The sequence below is a fragment of the Miscanthus floridulus genome, chromosome 2 (assembly GCF_019320115.1).
Source record: "Miscanthus floridulus cultivar M001 chromosome 2, ASM1932011v1, whole genome shotgun sequence".
NCBI lineage: Eukaryota > Viridiplantae > Streptophyta > Magnoliopsida > Poales > Poaceae > Miscanthus > Miscanthus floridulus.
The window spans coordinates 152992680-153006863 of NC_089581.1; the positions used below are offsets into that span (position 1 = coordinate 152992680).

The 14184-nt window shown below is 49.3% G+C and overlaps 2 protein-coding genes across 5 annotated transcripts; one reads left to right on the forward strand and one right to left on the reverse strand.

The window, feature by feature from the left end:
- Positions 1 to 2554: 2554 nt before the first annotated feature.
- LOC136540156 (ABC transporter G family member 5-like) lies at positions 2555 to 5418 on the reverse strand. The gene has a single exon (XM_066532152.1). It carries the CDS (start codon positions 5304 to 5306, stop codon positions 2922 to 2924), a length of 2385 nt encoding a protein of 794 aa, XP_066388249.1. The 5' UTR covers positions 5307 to 5418; the 3' UTR covers positions 2555 to 2921.
- A 2000-nt stretch (positions 5419 to 7418) lies between these two features.
- Positions 7419 to 12833, forward strand: LOC136540157 (protein SIEL-like). Of its 4 annotated transcripts, none has more exons than XM_066532154.1 (8): positions 7419 to 7978; positions 8098 to 8184; positions 8704 to 8937; positions 9037 to 9228; positions 10045 to 10185; positions 10325 to 10411; positions 10638 to 11089; positions 11405 to 12833. In XM_066532154.1, the coding sequence occupies exons 1-8, from the start codon at positions 7592 to 7594 to the stop codon at positions 12309 to 12311; spliced, it is 2487 nt and encodes an 828-aa protein (XP_066388251.1). In that variant the 5' UTR covers positions 7419 to 7591; the 3' UTR covers positions 12312 to 12833. The 4 variants fall into 4 exon arrangements, with proteins under 4 accessions (XP_066388251.1, XP_066388252.1, XP_066388254.1 ...); XM_066532155.1 differs by having other exon boundaries at positions 7787 to 7959; XM_066532157.1 differs by having other exon boundaries at positions 7855 to 7959; positions 8102 to 8184.
- The last annotated feature ends 1351 nt before the right edge of the window (positions 12834 to 14184 follow it).

A 14184-nucleotide genomic window follows, 5' to 3' on the forward strand; every position in this document is an offset into this window, starting at 1 on the left:
AGCAGTATCTCTGTTCTACTACATATATAGGTATTTTCAGGCATAATTTAATCTAGATAAAAAGTAGCATATTACGTTGTGTGTGTCATTTGACACATAAATAGTAGCATATTTATGACAACATATATGTGCATGCACGATCTATCAGTAATAGCATACATAAACATATATAGCACAACAAATATAGTGTTAAAACACTAAAAACAAAGTGTAAAGTAGTATACTCCAAGGTGAGACCAGTGCTGGAGGCATCAATGATGTCATTCACACTATCGACAGTGTGTTGTGTGAAGTAGTGAACCATAGGCCGATAGGCGATACATGTAGATGTTCGCAGTGCAGTCCCGCGAACAACCACAAGAAAGAAGATGAGCATAGGTACTACTTCGCCAAGAAGAAAACAATGCAGTGGCAGTCACCGGGAAGAAGACGTCGTAGATCGTTTGGAACAGGGATAGTCGTGCACTACGCCCTGCAAAAACCTGATTTGCTCGCACACCCGAGCAGGTGTTGCAGATTGGCGTAGGTTCCAGAGGCCTCCTCTTTGCAATCTCTTTGTGCACACAAAAGATTGAAACGAGGAAACTCGGAAGCAGTAGGAACAAAGAAAGGTGCGATGGTTCGCAGGGACGCCTAGACTTATGCCCTAGCCGAGGAGAGTCAGAGCGTCGGGGGAATGCACCTGGACAAACGGAGTTATCGCGAATTCCCGCATGTGACGTTACGGAGTAACCGACAGAAGTAATCACGATTGATCCTGTAACAGCGAAGAATACACCTACAAACAGAGTTATAAGGAATTGCTGCAATGGTGTTATGGAGTAACCGACGGGAGTAATCGCAATTGACCTTGTTATAGCTAGAACTAATTACGCTCCCTGTAATTCCTCCATCAAACGATCAAGTGGCAAAAGTAAGTTGGTCCTGTGGAGTGGTGTAGGCTGGCACAGTGCATTCACCGGATTAGTGCACCGCACTATTCTACCATAGAGGGTTGCAAGTAGGACTTGGCGGCTCGGCACTCACCGGTGTTGTCCGGTCTGCACTGAACGGGTGCACCAAACATGCCGTACTGCTAACGAGTCGTTGGAGCCTCACCGTATCGGGTGCCAAGACCAGGACTACACCAGACCTGTCGTGGCTTCCAAGTTTTCACGATAACCTGCCGGTTCATTTTTTCCTCGATTCTTTTTCACCGTCTGCGTGAAACCTTCCTCGCAGGCGCACGCAACAGGGTCGCGGCGGCGGCTCTCCTCTTCGATTCTGGTAGCCCCATTGCCTTGCTTGCAGCCCCAGCCGGCGAGCCTCGGCCAGCGTGCCTAGGTCACCGCGCGCGAGATCCGCCGGGTGCGAGCTCTGCCGGTCGATGGCCGGAGTTGAGGAAGAAGGCGAGGTGGCTGCGCTGCGGGAGGCCCTTAGGCGGCAGGCGCCTGAAGGCAGAGAAGGCGACGGAGCGTATGGAGGTGGAGCAGTTCCGTCGGGTGGTCGAGGAGCGGATCCAGCACGACGAGGACACACTCGCTTTCCTCAAGGCCGCCGTCTTCCACAAGGAGATGGAGATCAGCTCGCTCAACCGGAGGCTGCTCGCCGGCCGTTGACCTCACCTGGCTGCCACCGGGGACGATCCCCTTTCGTCGGCCGTCAACCTTCCCTGCCTGCGAAGGCTGGCCAAGAACGGCGTGTCGTCCAAGAGATCTGCTCGGAGCTCGACGTCATCGCCGACGCCGACACGGACGCCGGCAAGAACACTGTCGGCGACCGAAGGCCAGCGAGGACGGTCTCAGACATCAGTGAGGTGATTAGTATGGAAAAGGAGTAGCTGTGGATGACATCTGGGGTCTGCTCGTAAGTGAGAGTGGCTGACAATAATTTTTGAGAAGAAGCATCTGTTCAATCAAATGGCTTTGAGCTCTGTAAGAAAACCTTAGATATGAAATGGCACTCTAGTTTTATAGTAGCTCTGGAGTTCAGAGCTACTACAGAACTTGAGTGCCATTTCACGCCTTCGTCTTTCCATAAGTATCACAGAGAAGAACGGACGATAGGCACACACATCCATAAGTCCATCCAGATCACGCCTTCGCCTTTCCATAAGTCCATCAGCTATGTCTATTGCTAGACCTGCCTGATTCACGATCACCCCCGAACAAAATCAGATCGGCAGATTCTCTTCATGCAAATTTGAAATACCTTCCGCGAGAACAATAACAGAGAACCGTCGTATAAATAAATAGGATATGTCTAGGTGACATTAGGTTGTTTTGGCCTCTCCTATCAACTGAATTTTTTCATGCACTTATATCGTCTTCTAGTTATATTTACGTTGTCTTACAATGATTTATTCAGTGTAATTTATTAAACAGAGTGATATAATTTGGGAATAACATAAATATATACCAAATCTTTCAAAAAAAATCACAATTTTTTCTATGGATTTCAGATATCAGACAAATATATATCAAATTGTTCATAAATATCATCAAATTTTTCACCAACTTACAAATTTACAAATTTTTCTATAGCGAGAAGCGTGCATGACGAACTGCATGCGACGTGTCCTGGATCGGATCTCCTGCGTGCACGCGCCCAGCCAGCGGCGACCGCTGCTCCACTTTTGCCACGTACTACGCGCGCACGGATGATGGATACATACACCTAACAATGGCGGACGCATTGAACGGCCTGGGCCATCGGCCGACGGCAACGAACGGTTCAAAAATCAGTTGATACAGGCTCTTAAATTAACCGGTTGATAGATAGCAATAGTGAATAAATATTGTCGAGTTACAGTTTGAACTTGCCAGGAAAACTTACAACTTACAAGCAAATGTACACGCGATAACACAACTCGAGGAACATACAGCCCCGTGCATACCGATCGCACCAGCACGGGAAGAAAACAAGGCATGACGGGAAACCGCTCACCTCCTCTTGTTCCTGCTCCCGAGCAGCAGCGAAATGTAGAAGAGGATGCGGAAGAGGAACCCCCAAGCGACGGTGATCCAGAGGCAGTCCCACTTGGTGAGGTCCGTCACGGCCTGCTGCCGCAGGAAGTCTGGCCCCGTTGTGATGCACGTGTTCGTGCCGATGTCCACGCCCAGCGACTGGCTCATGGCGCGCAGCACCCGCACCTTGAGCACCGCCGGCAGCGCCGCCAGCGGCGTGTTGTCGAACATCTGCACGCCCCGCACGAAGCACCGCGTCGGGTCGCTGAACTCGTTCTGCATCACCGCCTCGTACGGGTACTTGACCAGCGACAGGTAGTGGAACCAGAGCCAGTACCGCGGGATGCGGTCCCGGTTGATGAAGAAGCCGCTGAAGAGGAGGAAGTAGGCCAGCGTCGACACCACCACGGGGAAACCCAGCATCACGTTCGTCACCACGCCAGAGAGGAACGTCGCGAACCCAGAGCCGGCCCAGAAGGACGCCAGCACGATGGCCACGAAGAAGAAGAAGCCGTCGGCGCCGCCGGCCAGGCCCACGGCGAAGAACGTGGTGAGCGCGAACGCGAAGGAGAGCACGATCAGCGACGGGAAGCCGACGATGGTGTGGGAGAGCACGTAAGAGGACCGCCGGTACGCGTTGTAGGCCGTCTCCCGGAGGAAGATGTAGCGCTCGTTGAGGAACACGGGGAGCGAGTCGGAGCAGGTGTAGAACATGGTGGACATGGCGATGGCGAAGAAGCCCAGGCGCTCCTCGACTCCCTTGGGGGAGTCGTCCAGGCGCCAGAAGATGGTCGCCAGGATGAACCCCGTCACCATCACGGCCGCTAGGCGGATGATGAAGATCTCCGGCGTGCGCTTCGTGCTGAGGAACGCGCGACGGGTGAGGACGCCCATCTCGACCCAGAACGGGTTCGCGAACTTCGACACCGGGGCCGCCGGCGCCGCCAACTCCCCGGGCGAATGCACCGACACGGATCCGTCGGTCGCGCCGGACACGAGCTTCCCGCGAGAGATGCTGGCGCTGATGGCCTCCTTCAGGGACAGCGACGGCTTCTCGCCGTGCCCGTCGTGGTGCTTCGCCTTGGGAGCCATGCGCGTCTGCCATTTCTTGTTGTGCTCCACGAGGTCCCTGGCCCCGTCCGGCATGGTCTCCAGCTCCCTGATGAGGTCGAGCGCGAACTCCGTCGGGTTCTCGTTTCCAGGGATGGGCTTGCCGAAGTCGTTGAAGAAGGACGGCAGCGCGCGTGGCGAGCCGTAGTACACCGTCTGGCCGCGGGAGAGGAACAGGAGGCGGTCGAGGAGGCCGAGGATGCGGTAGCTCGGCTGGTGGATGGACATGACCACCACGCTGCCGCTCTGCGCGATGCGCTGCAGCACCTTGACCACCATGAACGCGCTGGTGGAGTCGAGCCCGGAGGTGGGCTCGTCGAGGAACAGGACGATGGGGTCGTGGATGATGTCCACGCCGATGGACACGCGGCGGCGCTCCCCGCCGGACACACCGCGGTGGCCCTCGTCGCCGATGATGGTGTTGCCCGCGTTGCGCAGGCCGAGCTGGTCGATGAGCGCCTGCACGCGCTTCTTCTTCTCCTTGGTTGGCAGCGAGCGGGGCAGACGGAACTCGGCGGCGAACATGAGCGTCTCCTCCACGGTGAGCATCGGGTACAGGAGATCGTCCTGCATGACGTACGCGGAGATGACCTTGAGCAGGTTGCTGTCGAGCGACTCCCCGTTGAGCGTGACGGAGCCGTGGAGGCTCTCCTTGACGATGCGGTTGGCGAGCGCGTCGATGAGCGTGCTCTTGCCAGAGCCGCTGGCGCCGAGCACCGCCATGATCTCGCCCTCCCGTGCCTCGCCGGAGATGTTATCCAGCAGCGTCTTCATCCGAGGCACCTCGGGCCCGGCCGGCTCCCCGCCCCCGCGGCGGAACGGCAGCGCCGGCAGGCACGGTCCCTTCTTCCGCTGCTTGACGCTGTACGTCAGGTCCGTGAACTTGAGCACGAACGGGAGGAGCGGCCAGTCGCCGCCGCGGTCGCCGCCGCCGCGCATGCGCTCGCTCAGGTCGCTGCCGGTGGAGCCCGGCACGGAGCCGCCCAGCTCGATGGTGTAGTGCGAGTGCGTGGGCGAGGACGTGGGCGACGAGGCGTCGCTGCGCGCCTCGTTGACGCGCTTCAGCAGCTGCGCGAGCGTGAACGACGACTGCTTCGCCGGCGGCGACGGCTGCGGCTGCATGAGCAGGCCGCTGTGGTGCGGCTGGTGGTGGTGCATGTGCAGGAGGCCGTTCCGCGGGATGTCCCCGGCCTCCTCCATTGGCGACGACCTCCGGTCAAAGAACGGCAGCTTGTCGACGAACCGCGACATCGCCGCGCCGCGCTCAACACGTACGTGCTCCTCCCCTCCCCCTCACCGCCGGCCGGCACCCCACCTAGCTTCCTGCCGCGGCGAGCGAGAAAGAGAGAGATAGAGAGGCGGGTTCTCGATCGGCGTTGGCTTGGACTCAGAGGACCACACTGCAAGTAAGTAACCATTCTTATAGCTCCTCACTGGAGCAGTCAAAAGCGGCGCTAGGTTGGTGAAGGGAGATTGGCTGCCCGCGCCACCGCTCTGGGGTTTTTTTTTTTCTTGCTGTTAGTTGGAATCGGTTAAGTTGCCGCGGCCATGGATGTGAGGAGCCAAGGAGGAGACGGGAGGGGTTAGCTTGGGTTTAGGAGAGGGGGTCAAGGCGGTGGGTGCGGTGGGTGGAGCTCCCTTCGCCCTCACCGTGCCTGCCTGCGTGCGCGCAAGTTTTGGCGCGCGAGGTGGTTAAGCGTCCCTCGCCCAAAGTTCACCAAATGGGCAGCTAACAACAGCGTAGCAGAGCACCGGGCTATGCGCAAAAGTATGCCAAAGAACGCATGGAGGGTTGGGGGCCGGGAGTGGTGTGAGGTGTTGGCCAAAGTCAGGAAATGTCGTAGGGGCAAAACAAATTGTAATCACTCGCTTTTGGAGCAGCACATCATTGGGTTATTAGATTGTTCACCTTAACTATCCAAAGTTTACGGAATTTTGAAATTGACTCACTTATCCCTTTTAGCAACGTTGTTAGGTCTTAGGTGCGAGCTGCCTTGCATGTCGTGTCGCTGATTTGTTTAACCTAGCACACCACGTTATGGGCTGCCGGCTGCCGCTTTCCGGCTTTCGTTGGAAATCGCGGTCCGCCAAGTTTGCACGTCTGGTTTCTTGTTGCAGCGGTGGAGGAGCGCGCGGTCACGCGGCATGATTGATAGCCTCGCCAGTCGCACTGCTCTGTGTGTACGTGGGCTGGGGGACGAGCGTGAGGTGGTGAACAAATCGCCATCTACCTATCCGTATCTCAACGCCCTAAGTCTTACCAGCAGAATACGCTGTTTGGTCAGGCACTGAGCCACTGACCGAATAGGTCGCTTTTAGTCTTTTTCTCACGGCCGATGCACGTAGAAAAATTCAGACTTTCAGTAGGCAGGTAAAAAAATGCAGTTTCGGATGAAAAGTAAAATGGGGTGGAATCAAATGCATGCAGCTTTATGGGATGCTTTTTGGAACAGCCTTTTATTATGATCATAGTCTGACCAACACTAGCTCCTTGTGATGAAAAGATTGGTCCGACCAACACTTATTCTAACCAAGTCAACCTTAAGTTGACCAGCACTATCTATTTTGCGGTTTTCAAGAGCTCTTTTAAAATTCCAAGTTTTCCACATACCAGTTTTAGTGAGAAGCTTTGTGACATAGTTATCAAGATTATCATATCAGCTTTTATGTAGATGATTGTGATAACTGGTTTCATCTAGATGAAACTCTCCGTATCTCTCTCTTCGTAATTAACCTATGAAGTCATCAAATCTGCTGACATGTCATAATATTAAATGCAAATAAAACTTAGATGAAATCCCCATTGAGACCGGACTCATGAGCTAAAGACAAAACTAAGATTTTCGGATGAGGTACTGTTGAAAGCTTCTAGCATAGTGTAAGTAATAACACAGTGATCATGGGAAAACATTTGATAAACGTATGTGTGGTTTCAGCACATCTTCAAGATTCTGGTTTCATCAATTTCTCGGTGGCACGGTAATGGTACTAGTAGTTGAAAGTTGAACAAAAAAGAATATATGCCCATTTCAAGTGTTGATCCAGCTCAAAATAGTCAGAGACGCTTAGCAGGAGAGCAACCGTGAAGTGCGGGAGCAGGGGCAGGACCTAAAGTATGGTGGGCCGGAAACCGACCAATGCCACATCATTAGCCCGGGCCAACAGTCGACAGCCCATCTCAAACCCCTCCCCGACGTCTCCCATCCGGCAATCCCTCGCGCGCGGCTGGGGGGGCTCGGCCTTCGGGCGAGCAAGCGCGGACGTCAGCGCGTGGACCCGTGAGGGGCCCGGCCGGCAGCGTCGTTTTCCCCGGGCCTGCGTTTGGTGAGCGTTTGGGCCTGCTGGCTGTGCCGCTAGGCCAGCCCGTCGTGGCGAGCACGCCCTGGCGCGGAGCAGAGGGGCGACCGCCGACCGGTGCGGCGCCGTTTTCTTCCGCTCGGCACCAAAAGCCGCAAGCCCCCAACGCCACCAGCCCTTTCCCACTTCCCGCCGGAGCGCTCTCCTCGTCCGTCGCTCCATCACCGCTTTCCAATCCCATGGGCGACCCGCACCTCCTCTCCTCCGCCCACCCCACCGCCGCTGCCTCCTCCTCGGCTCGAAAACACCCTGGCCCCATCGACGAGCGCCTCGCCGCGTCCGATCCTTCCCCGTCCTTCGCCAAGCGTCCTAGGGTTGCGGCGGAGCCGCCCGCTTCCGGCGGCTGCGTTCCGTACGTCGAGGCGGATGTACGAGCTCTTGTATCGATGGCCGGAGGAATGTACCCGCTGGCGCGGGCAGAGGCGCTCCGTGGACTCACCGCGGTCCTCGAGAAGGTCGACCCCAGCAGCCGTGTCAGCGCAGGGATCACGGAGTGCTGCTACAAATGCGCGGTGGAGCTCATGAGGGACGACGACAACGGCGTCAGGTTAGCCGTCGTGCGATTGGTGAGGTTTTGTCGTTTCGTTAGTATTTTGTTGCGCTTGGACGCCTCGGTGAGGTTAATGAATTAATTGGCTTAAATCAATCTGAGGTATTGAGGAAATCTCCTGCTCCCCCTGGATAGGTAGACGCGTGTGCTCGAAATTTTTCAGCGAAATTGGATTTCGATGCCAATGGCTATGGTGACCTTATGGACATGATTTTCCTACAGGTATGGTTTGCACACTTTGTGCTGCAGTTGATATTACAGGTTTACAATAGAGTAGAATTGAATAGGCGTAAAAATAAGCACTCTCTAATAAGCATGCATTTACATGGTTTCGTGTTCCAACAGCATTTGATTTGTAGCAAAAATTAAGGACCAAGCAAAATGAGTTGGATACCCCTCAAAAGTACTGGTGGACAATGATAGACAGTGCTGAACAGTGTCAAACAGTCTACGGTGTCTTTCTTTTTGGGAGAAATTTTAAATGCTATAAGGTCTCTCTTTGTGAGATGGAGGGAGTAAGACATATTTCCACTGCTTACCATTTGATTCATATCAGCTGAGATCCTTGTGATAGTATAAGGAGAAAGTGTTGATCCTGAAACAATGTTAATATCGAAGTACTTTCTTTTATAGTGTTAAATAAATTTTTTTTTCCTTAACAAAATGTACAAACATTTCATCTGTAAATAGCATGCTTTGTTTCACTCTAATGCTTATGCTTCCTCTTTTGTCTCTACTCAGCTAAGCTCCATGGCTAGGGACATGTGCACACAAGTGAGAATGGAAGCATTCGCTGCCCTTGGTAAAATGCGACGAGTTTCTGAGTGTGTTCTGCTACAGTCGCTGTATAAGAAGGTCATAAAAACTGACAGTATGGGTGTTTCTATCATCAACGGGCAAAAATTACCTCCTAAACTAAAAATTCCCTGTGCTGCTGGGATTTTTTCCCATGGAATTGAAGATGAGTTTTACCAGGTTCTGTCATTCTCAGCATCGTTTCCACTAAAATTGCAATATTTTTATTTTATTTTATTGATATTTTTATTTTATTTTATTGTTGTTTCCACATTACAGGTGAGAAGAACTGCTTGCAAATCATTAGGAGCACTGGCAAAGTTTTCTACTCAGTACACAGAGAAGGCCTTGGACTTGTTGATGGACATGATGAATGATGATATGGAAGCAGTTAGGCTGCAGACTTTGGAAGCACTATTTCATATGGCAACATATGGATATTTGAGTGTGCAGGAGAAGCACATGCATATGGTATTACCTATGAACATAGTTTGCCAAGTAATCAGCATATATTAATTAATTGGCCATTCCTTAGGTAGCACATGCCACATGTTAGTCCTATGCCACTCCTTTTAATTCATAGCTAGTTATCTTTTCTTACTCTGTTTATAAGATATGCCTTGTAATGATATCACAGGTTGTTGGATAGAATGGAGATTTTTTTTCCCGGAACGTGCGAGAGAGCTGCGTATCAGGATATATTTTTTATATCCTCAGCTTATCACACAGCCTTATTATTCTGAAATATTTTGTTGCAATTGTAGGAAAATCTTTTGTAGCCACTAGCCAGAGTTCCTCAAGCCAGTACCAGTGTACTGAAGATAGAGTACTGGCACAGATATATCTTAGCTGATAGTGATCTGCACCATTGAATGTGTGGTTTTCAAGGGAACAATATGGAACAACATCGACCATAAACATATATGCACCGATAGTGGACTTGGCCAGAATCTGAAACATTCATGAAAATATAATTTTGTGTCAAAACAGCTCAGTTTTGTAGTTCCTAAAGTGGTGGGTCCATATTTTTCGATTCTTGTGCATTTTACCGTCACAAAGCAACCTTAGCCCCAGTTTTTAAGTAAAAGAAAAGCATGCATAATCAAAAGATCAAGCAGGTTCGAGTTCTGTTTTTGTTGAAAGTCCTCTCTCTGCAGTCTGAATGACTTATAATTGGATTTGTACCTGTTTAAAAGGATCTTCCAAATAATCTAGACATATCTTTGCTATTGATCTTGCTAAATGCTAGTAAATTCTCCAACCTTATGTATGTAATTGTTTTTGTAGTTTCTTGGATTGCTGGTTGATGCCAATGCCTTAATTCGAGATGCAGCACGCAAGATCTTTGGGTTAATCAACATGCCAAAACTTCAAATATTCAAATCTGCAGTTGATGGTCTTATTACAAGTTTGGAGAAATATCCAGAGGTATCTTAGTGCCACATCTTTGCTGAAAAATAATCATCACAGTTTTTCAGATCTCTTAAATTTATGTTATGGGTCAGCAACTCAGCATGTAATATATTCACTCTTTCATGGTTTAACTGGATTTATTTATTTCATGCAGGAACAGGATATATATGGTATTCTGTTTTCCATTGGTAAGAATCATGGGAGCTTTTCAGCTAACATAGCTAAACATTTGGCCAAAGAGGTATTCTCAATTTCCAACTTCCAGCTGTATTTACATGCATGCCATCTGAGAACAATGCTGCTAGTTGTACCTTTCTCTATACTTCAATTTGCTATGTCATTCAGTAACCACTGTCTAGTTAGATGCACCAATATCTGTGTTTGGTATCTACAATTTCCTCCATCATATCTTTTGCATTCTTTTCTAAGGTATGTTTTCTAATGTTATTTTTATCTGCATATCATAGATCACTATGGCATCTGATGGAGAGCTTATCTTGGACAAATCAAGGGTCAAAGCATTGTTAATTGTGTCTATTTCAGCACCTTTTTCTGATGATAAGCACAAGAAGCTGGACATACCTTCGATTATCTTCTCACGTGCAATTCCTCTACTGGAGAAGGTCTCGTGTGCACTAGGAGGAGAGGTTAATCAGGATTCACTCTTATCTTACTTGTGTCATAAAGGTGGAATGCCATTTTGGGAAAACAGATCAGTATCTGCAGAGTTTGGAGAATCTGAAAGCTGCAATGTTGAAACAGTGGAAATTGATGCCCATATAGAAAATACTGCAAAGGAAACCAAGTGTCTAGATGAAGTTTTGGTAATGCAATCCATGAAATCCATACTAGAAATAGTTGAAGGAGCCTGGACTATGAGAATGTCGTGCAATGTCTGTGAAGTCCGAACTATTTTGAGGTACTAATGACTCCTTTTCCTTTTGCACACAACCAAGCCATTCTACATTGCTCGAGTGCATATCCAGTATTACTGTTTAATCCCAAATTTTGCATGATGGTCGATGATAGCATGCTATATGGGCGTACCCAGTGCAGAGAGCTCCCGCGCTGTGCGGGGTCTGGGGAAGGGTGTTAGTATTTTTTGTGGAATTTTTTATGCGCTTGGGGGTGCAACCTTGCGTTGGTAACACTGCAACCCAAGTAACATTGGATATATTCTCGATATAGTCTATCTTGTGAAATATCTTTTTAATTCAATTTTTCTTGATTGTAGAACATGCAAAGAAGAGCTAAGATTGTTGGCAGAAAATTCTTCTGGATCAGTTGGTGCATTCTTGAGGTTTCTGAGTGAGTATCTTGATGCAATATTGTTCATTGTTGAAATATGGCAGTTGATTCAGTTGGACAATCCTTATACTTTTGGGCTAACGTCACTTGATATTTTACTGGAGAAGTTGGATATGTCTGTAAGAAGGATGGAATACTGTTATGTTGGATTAAATAGAGTATTGGAGGTCCAAGTGTTGGAGCTTTCTTTGATAGCTCATTTATGTAGACTGTCAAAGATTGCAGTTTGTTCCAAGTTAGTTCTGGGTAAGTTGCTTTGGGTAATTAATCGCTTAGAGGATCTGTGTGCTGATGGGTCCTGTGAACTGTCTGACTTCAGTAGAGAAATTAAGAAGGCCTGTGATACCAACCCTACTGGCGACAATCTGATTGGCAGCATTAACAATTTGTTTCAACTCTTCCGTCTAAAACCAAGAACAGACTTTGGAATGCTTAAAATGATAAATGTAGTGTTGCGAGTCTGTGATAATGATTCTGAAAACCCATTACAATACATTTGTGAATTACCAGTGGGCGTCAGCTTTAAAATATCTCTGTGGAACGTATCTAGTCATCATAGATTGTGGCTCTGCATGACTATTGGTGAATCTATGCAACATACCTTCCTAGATTTTTCTTGTTTTGGAGGCAATGATGAGGTGAAGAGCGGCTCTATGGTTGTTCCTCTGTATGCTACTCCAAAGGCATGTTCATTTGTGCTTAGGGTATGTGTGGTAATGGAATGTCCATCTGCAGGGATCAGCACCCACCACGGAGATGGAGGACCGAGTGATTATGTGGTTCAACTCTCTGATGAACTGGATGTTTATTTTGTTAGTGCTGTGCAATGGTGATGATTAAAATATAAGTGATCATATGCTCTCCATGCTCATCATATTACAGGCTCTTGATTGAGTGGTATGCATAATGCTCGCTCTTGATCCACGATCTCTTCTGAGGAAAAGGGTTCAGTTGCGCTGAGATTTTTGTAGCTATAGCAAAAGCAAAGCAGATGAGGCGCATGTTCCATGACCGTATGCATAGTTTGGAGGTGCACAGTTCCTTAGGAGCTACAGCTTCAGACGGAAGGTGAACCAGACGAAGTGACAATGGACTGTTTGGACCTACAACTTCAGACGGAAGGCGAACCAGATGAAGTGACAATGGAGAAGGTGGGCTAGGACAAGAAACTGCTCGATCAGAAATTCGGAATTTTACAGTACAGTTCATGATATATTTAATACTTATTCAATTTAATCATCCAGGTTCTGTAATTTAGTTATTCAATTTAGTTATTCAAGTTTTAATTTGTGCAGTTTACTGATGATCAGGTCCAGATTAATAAGATATCGGGTCATGGCCATGAGATAACTTTTGTGTGGTCTATTTGATCTGCTGATTATTGGTTTACAACTAAATAATTTGTTCAAATTTCGTTCTGCTGAAAGAAATTCTGATCGCCCTAATCAATCATCACCGTCCAAACCTTATCCCCTCATTGCAGAAAAATGTTACAGATAGTCTTTGGAGGCCGGCACATAAATAGCAACGCACCAATTATGATTCAATTCGAAACGTGGGATTAGATTGATTCGTGGAAAGAACACTTTAGAGAGATTTGGCAACTCCATTTTCCCTGCTCGATCGTTGGGGTATACATGTGTGAAGTACACCCACAAAGGAATCATCTCATCTCAAACATGAAACAAAGAAAGTCAATTCTCCGATATCTCTGTGTTTTCATTTGATGATTTGATCCATTATTCTAGTTATATCTACGAACTTCTATCAGATTGAGCTACGATTTTCAACTGCGTACTGAGACACCGAACCAGCGAAGGACTGACAGTGTTTGATTGAGCTTCACATGCTGTCATGCTCCTTGCTAGAGTAGCTGGGGAGTGGGGAAGCGGATGCTGGCCAAGGGAAAAGTGTTTATATTGGTTGAAAGGCAGGCTGTAAAAGTACTGTTTACCGATTTATTATGAGAGAAAAAACACTATACCATGATTGATAATTTTTTTTTTTTGAGAAGCTTAGTGAACACTGAACAGTACGTGAGCAGTGAAGATTCACCAAACGGGACTGTCAAGATTGGGGAAAAAAAATCCAATCCCCGTAGAACGGGCCTGATTCACAAGACGTGTTCATCCGCATGCGCTGAGACGGAGACGTGCGTCCCGCTTCTCATCGGCGTCGTCTTCCACGGCTATCCTATTTCACTTTGCCTAAACCTTCAGTTCATGGAATATTACCTTCGCTTCACTGGCGGCCATCAGGCTCTGCTGCTCACGACTTCTTTGGTATGCATGCCCATGGCGCAATAAGAAGTCGTCCTTGCGCAGGTACCTCGAACGAATCGCCTTCACGAACTCGGCCTCACACTCCGGACTGTCGAACGGCAGCCCGGCCTTCACCGACCAAACCTCCGCATGACCGGGCTCTGCCTCCGGTCGCGTCGTCGTCGTCGTCGTCTCCGGCTCGCTCTCCTCTTCCTCTCTTTGAAAGGGACAGTAGTCCCTGAGGTAGCTCAGGCGGCGCGAGCAGGCCGCCTTCCTCTCCGTCTAGCAGGCGACAAGGCCACGGTCGACCTGCGTGGCGCTGTCCATTCCCCTGCTCTTCTCGGCGATGACGGACATCAGGAACGCGGCGGTCATGTCCACGCCCGAGTGCGCAAAGCTCTCCGGCGGCTCGCCCAGCACTCCAGTTGGGAACCGCGGCTGCACG